The sequence below is a fragment of the Dermacentor andersoni genome, chromosome 1, assembly GCF_023375885.2.
Source record: "Dermacentor andersoni chromosome 1, qqDerAnde1_hic_scaffold, whole genome shotgun sequence".
NCBI lineage: Eukaryota > Metazoa > Arthropoda > Arachnida > Ixodida > Ixodidae > Dermacentor > Dermacentor andersoni.
This window is the reverse complement of record NC_092814.1, coordinates 230,795,556-230,812,056: the sequence shown is the minus strand read 5'-3', so window position 1 is coordinate 230,812,056 and position 16,501 is coordinate 230,795,556. Positions and strand designations below refer to the sequence as shown.

Genomic DNA, 16,501 nt, shown 5'->3' with positions numbered 1-16,501 from the left:
GCTTTCGATGCAAGTGAGAGTGTGAGGGTTATATAGGAAAGATGGTGGCTTCACGAGTGATGCCTTCCCGCGTGAGTAAAGGAAAAGAGGGAAGGGAGCGAGCTCGAGGTAACATCAAGCACCCCGCGATGGGGTTGGGGGGTAGAGGGGTAAGTTGGTGCACCTCTGGATCTCGGATATCTGGGGCACGTCTAGGCCGTGGCTGCACATGGCTGTATAAAGGCGGCAATACACTCCGACATAACGCGCGCGCGCTCGTCATGATGACGTTACGTTGGCGAAAACACGACCCCCTACAGTCCAGCGGCATCTGGCGCCGACGCGACCGGCGGCATTCAGCGCGCTCAGACGTCGTCCGGCGCCGGATTTAACCGACTGCATTTCGCGCCGACCGTGCCGAGCAAGTTAGTGTTCCTGTATATGCTCCCGCAGGGAGCAGAGTTGCGCATAACTTTTCCGGCGCCGCTCGCACCGCTATTGGCCGAGCACAAAAAATGACTTCAAATGATCTGTGCCGCTGCGAAGCCAACTTTACGGGCGCATCGCCGACTCATGCGAACTCGTCGTTTCCGTCAGTACCCATCGCCATTGCAATCAGTGGACCGTCGATTGTGCGTTCAGAGGAGCAGCTAGAAGCTCTTGCATCTTGAATCTTTTTTTACTTGCAGATTTGCTGCTACTAAATAGTAAGCACTACTAAATAGTAATAGTAAATAAAAGTAAGCTTTGCTTAAAATGTGCGCATGTCAACATTTTAAATGCGCTTAAATCTGTGTCTGCACCGCATGTATCGAAAACGTGCAGCTGTTGTGAACGATGGTTAGTGATAAATGGCACTCTGTTAACGGTCACTGACATAACTGCAGACACGATAGCTCTCTTGGCGACGGTCATTAATCGGCTGGTTTCGGCAGCCAAAATGCGCTAAGTGTCCACCTTACATGTGTGAAGTTCTAAACACTCTTTAAAACATTTCTTGCTTTCTGACCATGATGAGACAACTTCATATGCATGCTGAAAATCATTGCACCACTTTTTGTGGCAACGTACTGCGCGTTTGCGAGCGAACTTTGGAGCTGTTCGAGCCACGGGAATACTTTATTTTGGGGAATCGAAGGCAGTCCTACCCCCTATTTGTACGTTCGTGTGTGTGTTTGTATATGCGTGTTTACATAGGTACATACAAAGTTTCGGTTGGTTGGAAGCCCACCCCCTCCGGCTGCACGAATGACTCGTTCAAGCGTAGCCTGTATTAAGAAGTGCCCTTTGCTAAGCGCCTGCGAACAATTGGCGCTTGTAGCTCGCGACCACTAAAGAAAAAGGCGGAACACCGCGCGGCATTTGGCTCCTGCGCGCGCGAGGAGTGGCTTCGCTGCAGAGCTGGATCACGGCGGCGGACCTATGCGCAACTCTGCTCCCTGCGGGAGCATATGCAGGAACACTAGAGCAAGTTAGCGCCTAGCGCCCTCTCTCGTCGAGGTAGAGACTCGCTACTCGGCAGGCTGAGCCAGAACGAGATGGCCTCTTCGCAAGAAAGCGTGCCCGACCTGTGCGGCTCCGAAATCGAAAGGTTTCTGGAGGCCGTCCAGCAACATCCTTGTGTCTACGACACCAAAAGAATGGACTACTGGGATGCGGAGCGGGAAAACAACGCGTGGGAGCAGATACGCATGTACTCCGGCCTCTCAACAGGAGCGTCAATGCTACGCACGTGTGTGTATACGTCTCCGGACATGCTATGCACTCAGCGCCTGTTTGTTTGTCTTGTTTTCCCGGTTTCAGTCAAAGAGTGCCTGAAACTATGGAAGCGGCTGAGGGACCGCTATACTCGTGAACTGAAAGCTATTGAAGCGACGAAAAGGAGTGGCAGCGGCTACGTGTCTGTGTTATGTAGAGAGAGAGACCTGTTAAAACGGGAGACACACGGTCCGATTCGGTGTCCGATCCGGCGTCCGATCCGTCGTCCGACGAGCTGGAACGGCAGCCGGAATCGAGGTGTTTTGCCGTGCCGAAGCGCCGGATCGGACGTCCGGCGTGCGGCAAACCAGGCAGATTTACATCGTCCGATGCGACCGGCAACCGCACCGTCGTCTGGCCACAGCCAATGACAGCGCGGCTGGCATGTGACGTTCTCCGACGTTCCCTCCACGGAGGCGGCGCTGGCTGGCCGGTTTTTCGCAGTGTTTTTTTTTTCCTTGCCTGCTGCAGTTTGTTTCCGACAAGAAATAGTTACCACTTCAATGAAATTATCTCGAACGTGTGCCTGTTATGCAAAGCAGCGCCTAGTACACTAGCATTAAGCTACTGGCGAGATCGGGAGCCGCGACGCGAGATCATTTCGCGGGCAGACATCCCACACCGACCGTCTGAGCGATGCTGCTCGCTTCGCTTGCACGTTTGCCCTTCGCAACGACTGCGTCGAGTAAACCAATTCTATTTAATTACGGGCGACCTAAGTGTACAGTGTTAATTGTTTTGGCAAACATAAGCGCTCTTCGACGAGCTCGGGTTGGATCGTAAGTGCCGTCTGCCTAGCTAGGCCTACCGGCCCTATCGCTGGCTGTTAGCGGAGTCGTCAGTGGACAACGCGCCGTCGTGAAGTGTTCTGTCACTTGCAGGGGCATGATTTTATTGACAGTGTTCGTGTAAAGCGAAGCAGTGTTGTGCAGAGTTTATATTGCGTTTCTCGACGTGGCTATGAAGTCGAGCTGGGGCCTGGATCTGGGCGGAACTTACGCGCCACTCAATCTATCGGATGCACGCACCGTGTGCCCCGAATCGTCTATGCCGCATGCCGGAGCATGCGGCGCCGCACGTCGGATCGGACGCCGAATCGTACCGTGTGTCTCCTGCTTAATGTTTCGTCTTGCGGAATGTGTCTACGTCCGTGCCATCGCCGAGCAACAGTCCGGTCCGCGGTGGCAATCGCTACCGACAGAGAAAGCGCGCGAAAAGATTTGTTTCGATGTTCCACGACAGGCGGCAGGTGCGCGGCGTAGCCGACCTGGCGTGACGTAGCGCAACCACAGCGCGCGCGCGCGCCGAGTCACGTCGAAGTGTATTGGCGCCTTAAGGGCAACTGAGCGCATGCCCATCTGGGCATGTGGTCCGAGGGCTGGTGACGCTATCAGCCACGGGGTAGGAGTGCACTCAAAAGCTTAGCTGCCTTCGCTTAATTTGTACCGAGAAGATATCTTTGTCTTACCTGGCATGAAATCGTATCATTCGTCGCCGACTCCCAAATTTATTAAAGTGTATTGTTTTCCCTATCAAATTTGCTTTTTTCGTTTGCCTTATAATTAAGAAAATTCTGTGGCCCCTTTCCATGTAAGAAAATCGATCTGCAACTGTGCTTATTTGCATAAAAGGTCGACTTTCAATAGAACAAAATTTTGATATAATGAAGCAAATTGCCAATTTTACTGACTTCGTTATATTGAGGTTTAACTGTACAGTGGACAAATTTGGAAAGAAATTTTGTCTAGATGGTGTAAATGTAACGTACTTTGCTGCAATGATGCGTGCATGTGGCAGTGCGCTGCATGCAACTATTTTCAGTCACTTGTGAAATGTGCAAAAATGCACTTTTTCTTAAGGAACAAAAACGCTAGCTGCAAGGTTCCCATATGGCGTGCCTCGAATTGCCAAACAGTTATCAGATTGACACACTCCGCTCGTTGCCGCCCACAACTTGTCTGCTCAGTGCCGAGCAAATACCAAGGGTGACGCTATGCCTAACCAGCTTAGCTTCAATACTGTAACATACAGTGCTTCAAAAGAAACTGCCAACTATCGCAAGCTGCATCATTGTGATAATTTTTTATTTCTTATCACTTCGATTTGCACAAAAAAATCTAGGCTGCTATTCACGGCATCCGGAAGTGCGTGAGGCAGTTGAGTCGTCTTGTCTGCAATGCAGTGGCAGCGAGACGTGGGCTACTTGTTGAACTTGTTTCTTACTGCAGCTCTCGTTCATGCTACTGGTTTGACAGTGGTCAAAGCTTGTCGCGAAACATGCCCGTTACGTCTCAGCGCCTATCCAGATGTCAACGCAGCGCGGGCACCAACTGTTGATGGCTCCAAAAAAGGTCACAATCCCCATCACTACCCGACAGCCTGAACTAATGAAGAGGGGGGCCACCATCAAATGCTACCGAACAACGACGGCAACCTTGGATTCGCAGGTTGCTATCCTGCAGCATGTTCCATACCATCGGACTCCGGAGGTGGGATTACTGCTTGCGTTCCGTGCTTGGGCGTGGTATCGAAACGGATTCGACAAGTGTGAATTGCTGCTGGACAGTCTTCAGATTCCCTAGTAGACTCGCCTAAGGAAGACGATGGTATGAAAAGCGGAGACTTTTGGTGCAGTAGGACAGAGGGTACTGATGTGAACTCGGACGTTTAACTTGCTCCTGCATGGAGTGGGCTTCTCCAACTGGAGCTATGTAACTAAGCCAATAAATCATTTTTCCTTCATTCTTACAACCTGATGTAGCTGTCGATAGGCTTGGTGCATTCCTTGCCCTAAGGCTGAAGCCGAAGCGCTTCATGAATTTCTGAAGCCAGCCCTAGCTGGCTTCTTGGCGTTAATCCTTGGCATTAGGCCTCGCTCCCTCGAAAGTTCCCTAGCTTTCGCTTGGAGCACTTCTGTTGTCACTGGAAGGGCAGCTGCTCTCTGTGTCCGAACAAAGTCGGCCAAAACTGTCTCCACTTCGGGATAACAGCCTTTCTTTGGTCCGCTAAATGCCATCCTCGTTGTGGCGCACGCAAAAAGTTGCTGCCTCCAACGATGGACGTTTTTCTTGTCGACGCCGAAGTTCTGCCCGGCTTAAAGGTTCGACGATGCCTCTGCGGCTATCACAACTTTTCGCTTGAAAGTGGCACTGTAGTGGCATCTCCTGCCTGGTGCCATCGCGATAACACTACACTGCACACCGATACGGCCGACACAACACAGGTCAAAATGGCGATCTCGCTTGTGTGCGGTTGGCTGCTGGCACGGCTAGTAGCTGCTGCAATACTGACTTTTCTAGATGGCGCTAGCTATGCACCATATTTAACAGTTTCAATGAAAAACTGGCACTTTTTTTTTTAATCCTCGAATCTAAACCACCCCTAAAGTTCCTTCCTTAAATTTTGGTCTTCAGCATCCTTGAATTGACTGAATTTGAGCTAAATAAGCTCATCACCAGCGAGTGCAGGCATGGCTGCCAACTTGCAGCAGGTGGTTTACTTGCACAAAATTTTTAAGCATAAGAACTTGCATTAAATTTTATTTATGTGTGATTTCATATTTGGCTTTCTTTATCTTTCCCGATTAAATTTGAGAGCTACTAGTCTGTATTTGCATGCCGCTGTAATGGCATATGTTAATTGCTATGAAATAATTGTGACTTCCTCTGTGTTTATTCTCTTGATTACAGCCCTTCAGAAAGCTGGCAAGCACATGGAACATAGCATAGTGTGTGCCTACATTGCCTTGCTCCTTGGCTGTGCTGTCCAGAATAACAAGGTAACTATTCACTGGGTTCAAACATCAGTATTGTTGTAGCTTCTTATGAATGTAAAGACCGCTCTAAATTGCATCTGCTACCAGTGTTGAATCACAAGAAATTTGTAATGAATGCTCTGATGTTGAGTGTGTTGTCGTAGTGTGTAACCTTGTACTGCAATGCACTACCATAAAGAGCCTCTGTTCAAGGCGGCTTCACCCTCAGATATTGTGTCTTGTAGTGAATACTGCATCATGCTGTCTTATAAGGTTCTCTTCACAGTAAAGAAGGAGCCCTGAAATACTCTTTGAACATAGTAAGAAAACTTTGCTGATCTGTCTTAGATGCTGCTGTGAGCTCACACGTGAGTCACATGTTACTGCATCCAGCAGGGAAATTACAATTTCATGTCAGAAACTATAGGAAATTGCTTGCTATCGCTTTTGCAATGTTGTCATGCAGCATGTCTTGTCTGCGTGTGTGTTTGAGTGAAAATTAAGACGTAGTTCTTTTCTCTACGGTAAGTCTCTAGGTACTCATCTGCCATTGTCGGTTAATTAATTCATTGCTTAGTGCATACCTGATCCACGTTCCCCAACAACTACATATTAACAAGGTTTTACTGTATATGTCTGCTATCTCAAAGAAACAGAACAATCATTTCATCTTTACACTGCCAGTCTGCGTGGCCATGGGGCGCCGCAACAAGCTCTTTTGTTGCCACGACACTAAACATTTAAGCAGGGCTTTGCACTCTTGGCTCCCCTGCTGTGTAACTTCCAGCATGCTAGTGGAAACGAAAATAGAGAAAGCCGGGCATCGTTGCAATAAATAACTCCAGTTATAATAGTTAAAGGATCTGAAAAATTTTTGCAGCATGATATTCTTCACAATCTGTCCATTGGCGGCAATTACAAACAGGGACATACAGTTGAACCTCTATGTAACGAATTCCTGGATTTTATGAAATTTTTCAATTCGCCAACACATCCCCCATTGAAGCCCATGTATAGGTGACCTCCATGTAACAAACGCGTTACGGCGGTTGACCTTGATGTAACGAATTCACGGCGCAGATCTAGCTGTATCTTATAATGTTTTGCCCAAAATTCGACCGAGCAGTGTGCAACTTTAATGAAGATTGTTTAAGTTCTTATATCAAAAGGTAAAGTAGACAGCGAGCAGAACGCTTGCAATCGCAGCAAACAAGCAAACCTCGGTGATGATTATGTTGAGCGCCGCTCCATGGCAAGTGTAGCAACTTTTAAGCTTTCATTTTGTAGCTTGACACTATGTGGCACTACTATGACAAATTCTTGGTGGTGTCTTGCGGTGCATTTATGATAAGCCTTCTTCGTCAGCGTGTTGATATGCATGTGCAGGTGTGTGTTTACGGTGTCGGTTCGTTGTGATGAGTTCCGCTGTTAGGAAACGCAAAGTTTTGTCACTTCAAGATAAGCTCTCAATTTTGAATGCAGCTACCTCCAGCGAAAAAAAGAAGGATGTCGCTACCCGCTTCAATATACCAGCCAGCTCCCTGTCAACCATTCTTGCTGCAGAACGAAGCATCCGCACTGCGATGGAGTCGGGCACAAGTGCCGTCGATGTATGCTGATGTGGACAACGCTGTGTTTGCATGGTTTTTGGACAGATGAGCACAAAACGTGCCCATAAGTGGCGCGATTTTGCAGCAGAAATCCATAGATTTTGCTTGCATCCTGGGCCACGACGACTTCAAAGCGAGTAACGGCTGGCTACAAGGATTTAAAAGCCGGCACGGTGTCATCGGAAAGGTGATATCTGGCGAGTCTGCCTCCGCAGACAGCGATGCTGCTGCCTCGTGGTTGGCCGAGAAGCTTCCCGGCATTTTCAGCCGCTATGAAGCTGCCGACATTTATAATGCTGATGATACGACCCTGTTTTATCAAATGTTACCGAACTGCACTTTGTCACTAAAGGGAGAAGACTGCCGCGATGGAAAGCAAAGTAAACTCCGTGTGACGGTTTTGCTTTGCGCCAACACTGATGGCAGCGACAAGCGAATCCCATTGGTTATTGGCCGCAATGCCCGGCCCAGATGTTTTAAGGAAACAAGGCGGATGCCAGTAAAATATGTGGCAAACTCCAAAGCGTGGATGTCGCTTGCAATTTTTTCCGACTGGCTGAAGGAGTTCAACCAAGATGTCAAGCGACAAGGCCGCAACATTTGTTTGCTGCTTGACAACTGCTCCGCGCACCATGTGGAAGGCCTACAGCTTTCGAACGTCGAGCTGCAGTATTTGCCACCTAACTGCACTTCTCTCATACAACCCTTAGACAAAGGGGTTATTAACAGCTTTAAATGCTGTTACAGCCGTCGATTGATACAAAAGATGCTCCTGGACATCCGCCTTGAACGGCCGACGGAAGTGGATATCTACCAAGCAATCCAAATGCTTGCTGCGTCCTGGGAAGAGGTCGGATCAGAAGTGATCGCCAATTGCTTCGCCAAGGTTCAGGTAAATCAGGCCTTTCAAGCTACAGTCCTTGAAGACGAACCTTCAAGCCCACTCGAGGTCGCAGAAGCGTGGGATGAACTACACATGAACGGTGGGGTGCCTGACGGTGTCGAACTGTGTGACTTTTTGTTCGTGGACAATGGCGCCGTGTCTACGGAAGAGATGACTGATGCGGCACTTGTGGAAACCGTTAAAGATAGCCTTGAAGGTGACGGTTCGTCAGAGCCTGATACGTTTTGTGCGATGCCTACCGCAAGGGAACTGATGGACGCGGTTGACGTTCTGCGCCGTTTTGTCGGCTCGCAGGACGATAAAGCAGCCCTGGATACCTTAGTTTCCTTGGAGTGCCTAGTAGTGGTTTCGATCGGGCAAAAACTGCAAGCGAAAATTACGCAGTTTTTCTCTATTAAATAAGTTCTTTGAATGGCGAGTTCACTTCAATTGATATCTGTCACATTTTCATTTCGTTTTGGCATGATCCTTACCAGTCTTAAACCGAAACTGCATGTAACGAAAACCTGGATATAACGAAAAATTTCGATCTTTTTTCAATTTCGTTATACAGTCGAAACCCGCGGTAACGAAATCCCGAGGGAACGAAATTCTCGCCGCAACGAAATATTTTCGGATCCCCGGAGAACAGCCATAGGAGTCAATGCATTTCCTATCTCGCGACAACGAAACTTTTTTCTATAGCAATCCCTCATCAACGAAATTTTCTGAAACGACAGTCCGCAAATAATCTACTCATGTAACACTAGTTGTGTCCGGAAACTGCTCAAATGCATTCATTGTGCGCTTATATTGCATTAACTACCGCCACAGAACACTTGCGTGGCCGCCGCCATCATTGTTTACAATAAAAAAAGCCTCGCACCACCTCTCGTGACAGACGACAGCGATGATGATGATGGTGGTCGTTCGCCCGTCGCAACGAGCGACTGCGCAGTGTCCGGGCCAAAAATGCAATTAGCATTTAAATGATACAAATAAAAAAAAAAGAAGACAAGAACCGTAGGCGATCTCGCAGTGAGCACATTTTATTTAATCCTGTGTGCCATTACAGCTTGTGCTAAATGCGGAGCGAAACGCCTGCGTGCGTGGCAGCCAAATCGACATCTACTACACGTGAAGGCTCCGATAATCCGGATGGCGCTTTAGTATCAGTGGGCTTTGTGTACCGCCACACATGGTCATGTGCTCAGTGTCGTTGGTGCAAGAGTGCGTCAATTGTGTGTCTCTGTGCCGATCGGACCATTTGCTTTGACGGCCTGCTAAGATGCCGCCTCCAGCCAAAAAGAGAAAATTTATGACACTGCAGGATAAGGCTGCAATTATTGCCCAAGCTGAAAAGGGCAGAAAGAAAATGGATATCGCCGAAGAATTTGGAATTGCGTGCAGTTCCATATCGACAATTCTGAAAAACAAGGCCTCCGTTCTCGGCGCGCTCGGAAATGGTGTGAGTGCGAAAAACAAAACGGTGAGTGCTGCGGCTTTTCCAGACGTTGACAAGGCGGTGTTTGCATGGTTTTGTGAACAGCGTGCCAACAAAGTGCCACTGTCTGGCAGAGTTCTTCAGCAGAAAGCGCTGGCCTTCGCATGCATTCTCGGGCACGCTGATTTTAAGGCTAGCCCTGGCTGGTTGAGCCGTTTCAAAGCCTGCCACGACATAGTGGCCAAAGTCATTTCCGGGGAGGCAGCAGCCGTTGACCCTTTGACAACGTCGTCGTGGCTGCTGACCAACAAAGAAGTATTGGACCAGTACAAGCCCTCGGACATTTACAACGCAGATGAGATGGCCTTATTCTACGAGATGCTGCCATCGAAGACCCTGGACTTAAAAGGCCAGAAATGCCGCAGGGGGAAACACCGCAAGCGGCGTGTAACAATTTTGTTGTGCACCAACATGGACGGCACAGATAAACGGCCACTACTTGTAATCGGCAGAAGTAAGAAGCCCCGCTGCTTCAAGGGAAATCGTCGGCTGCCTGTACAGTACACCGCGAACCTGAAGGCATGGATGACCCGGGCCATATTTGGCAGCTGGCTCGAGGCCTTCGATACGGACATGCGGAAGGCAGGCAGATCGGTCTGCCTTTTTTTGGACAATTGCAGTGCCCATCATGTCGATGACATGGAACTGGGAAACGTGCGCTTGGTTTTTTTTCCACCGAACTGCACTTCCGTGCTGCAGCCGCTTGATCAAGGTGTCATTCGTAGCGTCAAGTGCGCCTACAAGGAGAGGCTGATTCAGCGTCTGCTGCTGAACCTCCAGTTGAAGCGTCCCACCGTAGTGGACATGTTCATGGCGCTTGAGATGATGGCCGCCGCATGGGTTGCGACGTCGCCAGGCGTGATAGCTAATTGTTTTAATCATGCCGGCTTCATTGCCACTCGGCAAGCATTATGCGCTGATCCAGTGGCATCGCAAGAAGATTCGCCTGAAGGTGCACTAGTTGACAGCGCTGACGGCGCAGTGCCGCCATCGCTGGCCCACGCATGGGATGAACTTTCTGCCGTGACAGATGGTGTTCCGAATGGCCTCAGCATCGATGAGTTCGTTCGTGTGGATGAAGGTGTTGTCGTCCATGAAGAGATGACTGATGAAGTCATCATAAGTAGCGTTTGCCAAGGTGCCGACGACCACCAGACACCAAATCAAGAGAGGACTGCGAACCCGCGGGATGTGTTGAATGCCTTCGATGTAATTCGATAATTTTTCGGTGAGCATGATGACGACGTGGCAATGGATCACTTCTTGCAGTGCGAGTCGAGAGCAGTAAAATTGCTGCAAGGCAAGGCTCGGCAAAGTAAGCTGACTGACTTTGGCAATAAATTTTTTTTTTGCAAGCCAATTCCCTTCCCTGTCTTTTCTGCCTCATTCTCGCGCTAACGAAATTCCCGCAAAAGCGAAATGTTTTGCTTTCCCCGGCGATTTCGTTATTGCGGGTTTCGACTGTATCCAGGTTTGACTGTACTGTAATCCAGTAATGTGGAATATAATTTATCCAGATACAGTTAAACCTCATATAACGAACTTCAGTATAACAAAATTCTCGATATAACAAAGTATATAACCTTTCATATCTTCTTGTCCATAGAACACCATGTATTTAGAACCTCAATATAGCGAAGTGTGTTTGTATGCAATTTCAATATAACGAAATTTCACTGCCGCCACAAAGCAATGCCAAGACAATAAAGGGAAACTTCCACGGACACAGATGTTGGAATTACAAACGGCTGCTTGCAAACACACCTCTCAAAACACGCTCTTGTTGCTGAACAAGAGCAACTGCCGAAGTGGACCCGCATCATGTTCCGTAAAAAGTCCAAGTGTGATAAGATCCTATAGGGCCCCGCGCTCTGTGCGCTTTAGGTGCCAGTGAAAGTGTGCGAGGGTGAGACAAGAAAGATAGTGGCTTCACGAGTGCCACCTTCCCGCGCAAGCAAAGGCATAGAGAAGGAGGGGAGGTACCGCGATCAAATCCGCGCGATGTGAGTGAGGGGGGCGGGGGAGGTAAGTTGATGCGCTTCTTGATTTTTGGCATGTCTCGGCCATGGCCGATCATGGCTGTAAGCGCAGCTGAGCACATACGCAGCTCCACACCCTGCTTCAGAGGTAAACTGCCGCATGTGCAAAGAGTTGGTGGGCCGAGAGGGCGTTACACTTTCTAAGCTGTCTTCCCACACTTTTAGTATTGGAGGTTGCATAATCTCGAGTTTCGGCGACTCACTGGAGCGAGAGGCAGACGAAGCATTCATTCCTTGCTGCTTGCACTTTTCCTGATAGCGTGGTCCCACTGCAGGCGGCACTATGCACACAAAATCATGAGTGGCTTTGCTTAATTCATACCGCCAATGTAAATAAAGATAATCGTGGAGCCGCATCACCACGACCAACTCGCCCAAGCCTCTACTCTAATACACCGTTCTATGATTAGTTAGAAAAAGTGTTTTAGGGCCCATTTAAAGGCTTTTTAGTTTGTATCCTGAGACCGACAATAAAAGAAGTTGAATTATTAAGTTATATCCAAATTAAACGTTTGTTAAAAAAAAGTGTTTGTTATGGAGTGTGTATCTGCTAATAGCAAAATGTTAGTGTATGGCTGACAGTACCATCTGGCTGTCTGCTGATGACCTCTGACAGATGTACAAAGGTGTACTGCAAAAACCTGGTGCTTATTGTTAGACCATGTCCACCTTAGTGAGGACACCAGTGGCTTTCGCAAATAATGGCTTGGGCCTTAGGCATGGGAACTAACTGCTGTAGCCAGAAACAGCAGCAGTTTGTGAGAGCTGATAGCATGTGTCCCTGAACAAGGCACTGCACACAAGAGTCACTGTTCAAGTCCTTCATAAAGCCAGTTTTGCATGTTGCGATTGTGTAGTATGAAACACTCCTGTTGGCGTCTGTGATATTGACATCTTTGCACATCTCCTGCGTTCACCCTATTACCAGAAACACCACACACGGCATAGATTACTGTATATATCTGTGTAAGGGCCGCACCCATGTAAAGGCCGTACCCTTAAATTTGGGCCCAAATACAGTAGAACCCCGCTGTTACGTTCCTCACTGCTGCGTTTTCCCGGCTGCTACGTCGTTTTCATCCGGTCCCGGCATAGCTTCCATAGGATCCAATGTATAAGGAACCCCGCTGTTACGTTGTAGCTGTGAAAACGTTCCCGCATGATATGTCGCAACTTAGCACCCCGAACCCGCCTGGGCTAAAGTAGACAACGCGCTCCAACCGCCATTTTGGCTTTTGACGAGTTTTGGCTGGGCTTGGCCGGGCTTGGCTATGGAACTGGCTGTAAGAAGCCGCACGCCAGTTCGAGAGGCCGCATGAGGCCGCCACTAAGTGGCCATTCGTGAAAAATGATCTTACTATCATCACTGTGATTACGGTCACCGCATGGTTGTTGGACGGGTCGACTCACGGAGGAAGGAAACTCAGGAGAGGCCCTGACGTCACTCTTTGTGAAGCTAAAGTGAAACTGGAAGTTGGCGTTGCTCGTGGCGTTTCTCCGCCTATCGGGCCTGCTCTCCTCTCTTGTTTACGTTTCTCCCACGCCGCGCTGCGTGCAACCGGGCTGCTCGGACGCGCGCGCTCCGCAGTAATACTAAACAATCGTTAGCACGTTAGCATGATTACGCCAAAGAGGGCAAAATTTCCCGCGGATATTCGTTCGTTCGTCCGTTGCCATTGCCGTGGCGCGGTGACGACAAGGAGCACGAGCCGCATGATGCCGGGGAGTTGCCAAATCCTAGCTTTGGAGAAGCCGTCGCGGCTCTGGACCTCCTCCGCAGGTACGTCGCACCTCACAGCGACGCTGACAGCAATGCGGCCTTCCAGGGTATTGAGAAACGTGTGGCGATTTCTGGCGAGCGAAAGAAACGGCAAGCCACCATTCTAGACTTTTTTAAGTCCTAAGCGCACTCTGTGGAAATAACTTGTCTATAGTTGAAGCTGCACTATTTTAATTCATTTTCGGAGCTTTCCTCACTGTTGCGTTTTCCCGGCTGTTACGTTTTTTTTTCCCGGTCCGGTGAAAAACGTATGAACGGGGTTCCACTGTATTTCAGAAAAATATTTTTTTTTCCAATCATGTGCATTGTGAGCTTCAGTCGTGTGGCGATACCTCCACAGGATATTTACGCAATACACAGATGTTGTTGGCCTCCGCTTGGTTTGTAGTCATCGTTTATAATCCTTTGGTGGGAAGTTCGTAGTTGGGCGTGTTCATTAAATTTGTTGCTCGGGGCCCCTTGGTTTGTGTCATTGCTTTTTTGCCACATCGTCTTCCAAAGCCAGCGATGTGCCACCGCATGCATGCACCCAGGACTTTTCGCACTTTGTACATGCGTCATCGCTCTTGCACCGCCTGAAAAATATGTGGGTGTTTATCAACTGTGACATTCCGCTAACGTTTCACTGTCCAACTTTAAAGGGACATTAAAGGCAAATACTAAGTCGACCTGGACTGTTTAAATACCATCCCAGAAACCTTGCATCGCTTGTTTCGTGCCAAGAAAAGACTTAGTTTACGAGAAATTGCATCTGAAAGGTCCGAATGCCCGAAGGTTCTCATGCAAAACTCCACTCTTTGCGCCGCCGCCGACAAGCGATCCTGCCCAAACGACGTTGACACCTTGCAGATGAGAACTGTGACCTTTAGAACACACCGGAAATCTTTAGATCTGAGCGCGGCCACGATGAAACGGTTCGGAGTAGAAAACGGAACTTACTGGCGGGTACCTGTTGATGTCCCGGGGCTATTCGACGCACTTTCGGCATCCGTGCTAAAGTCAGATGAATCAAAATAGTCTTCTGAGTCTGTGCTACTACCACCATCATGAAATTCTTACTCGGACTCATCTGAATCCGCGGAAATTCACTGTTTCCGAAGGGCAGCTGTGCATGACATCGACGCCTTGTCGGAAGCTATGAGCGCTTGTCATGCTCGGCTAAAAGGTGATTTAAAGACAATCCCCCGCCCCGCGGTGAGAAAAAGAAGCACAAAAGCGAAACTAGAGAAATAGAGAAATAGTTCCTCTTTTAGATCCTGGATGTTGTTAGCTTTCCAGAAGCGCTTCAAGCGCGGCAAAATTTTTGAGTTTACACCATTGACAATATATTATCGACAGGAATAGGGGTGGTCAGGCAAGTGTTCATCTGAAAGTTTGTTAATGTGGTGTTCATAGTAACGAGGTTTCACTGTATACTGTAGTCATTTTAAATAATGAATGCCGAATTAACGAGGCTTCAGTTGTATTATTTAGGGGCTTGAACCTGTCATTCTGTGCCTAATGCATTCCTGGTTTGCTTGCTCATATCATTATGCATGGTTCAAACATGCAGTTGTGCCACGTGCATGTTACAAGTCAGTATAGAGCTGTTTATTAATGTTACTGATGTTTATATTTGCAGGAGCTTGCCGAAAAATTGCGGCAGTACACACCGGAAGGCAAGTTTGACCCATTGGTCGATGCACTTAAGAAATTTCATAATTTTATCAATCTGACGGTAAGTATTGCTTCTTGTGAAAACTAGCTAACACATTAGTGCCAAGCCTTGTTGTCTTTGAAAAAGATCTTTAATTAGTTGTTACGGCTACACTATTGTGTATCTGACCACTATGCGACACAGTGCATATGCTCCTCTATGATCAGAAGATTTTTGGTGCATAAAAGTATAATGAAATCCAGGTGATTCGAAATCTCCTCATTTGAATTGATGCATACCATATTTACTCGCATTATGAACGCACTTGCGTAATGAATGCACCCCCAACTTTGCTACTGTGCAGTCCCACGATAGAACGGCCGTGCTGTAGTTTTTCGGTGAAACTACAATCTTTGTCTCTCACACATGTTTAAAGCAAGCGCACTTAATGCTTGTGAGTGAAGAAAAACCAGAGAGATGCTGCTGCCTGGTGTGCCAAATTATATTTTTTGCCGAGCCTGCTCAATCGGGCGGAAGTCTGATTCTGCCCTTTCCACTGCTCGCGCACCATCAGCGTGCTTGCTGGGTGTGTCCTTGTCGTCTTTTATGACTGGACCATTGTGGCATGTAGTAGTGCGCTATAGGGCCCCCCTTCTAGTGAGAAAGCTGGAGCTGGACGAAGGGCGAAGCACGGATGGCGGTGGTGCGAAACGCACACGGCGAGTAGGACTGGCCTGGTCAGGAGGGAATGTGATAGCAGAAGTGGTCAAAGCGTCAGAGTCCAAGTAGGCAGGCTTCGGACGGTCGACGGAAACCGTATCTTCCCGGCCGTTGATGAGCAATGCATGCAGTTCTCAAGGCCGTGGTTGACGCATACACACCGGGAAGAACATTGTCGTTATAATGAAATAGTATGCGCCTCCGACATCTACAATGCAGATGAGATGGGACTCCTTTATGAGCTGCTGCCCACAAAGACACTGGACATGAAGGGCCAACCATGCAGCGCGGGGGAACGCACATCGCTGTTTAGACAGTAGGCATAGTCGGAAACGTCAGCAGGTTTCGTGAGCAAGATGTTGAAGAATGCACCAGGAACGCATAGAGTGATGCCAAACGTAAGCTCAGTGGCGCTGGTGGAAGAGTCACTGCGAAAAGGGGTGTGGATGTCAAGCGTAACAAAAGGAAGGCGCTCGATCCATGATGAAGGAAAAGTCGAAGCCATGAGTGAAGCCTTCAGTTGGCAGTGAAAACATTCTATGATCCCATTGGATATCGGGTGGTAAGAAGTAGTCTTGTTGTGATTGACGCCGGGTAGCCAAGATAGATTGGCGAACAATGTTGAGTTGAATTGGCAACCACGGTCAGTCATAATGGTGGAAGGGACACTGTAGCGGATAATCCAAAGTGTGATGAGTGCTCGAGCTATCGACTCTGCTGTTATGTCCAGGAAGGGCATCGCTTCAGGCCATCTGGTGAACCTGTCAATGCAGGTTAACAGGTAGCGATGGTTCCCTCAAGGAGGAAGGAGGGCAACAATATTGACGTGCATATGGCT

At 48.5% G+C, this 16,501-nt stretch overlaps 1 protein-coding gene across 1 annotated transcript in view; it reads left to right on the top strand.

The window, feature by feature from the left end:
* Positions 1-16,501, top strand: part of LOC126548518 (wings apart-like protein homolog) — a 115,306-nt gene that overhangs the window by 84,395 nt on the left and 14,410 nt on the right. Inside the window, exons 16-17 of the mRNA XM_050196740.3 lie at positions 5,427-5,515; positions 14,929-15,024. Coding sequence (XP_050052697.2) covers positions 5,427-5,515; positions 14,929-15,024 — 185 coding nt within the window. The remainder of the gene's footprint in view (positions 1-5,426; positions 5,516-14,928; positions 15,025-16,501) is intronic.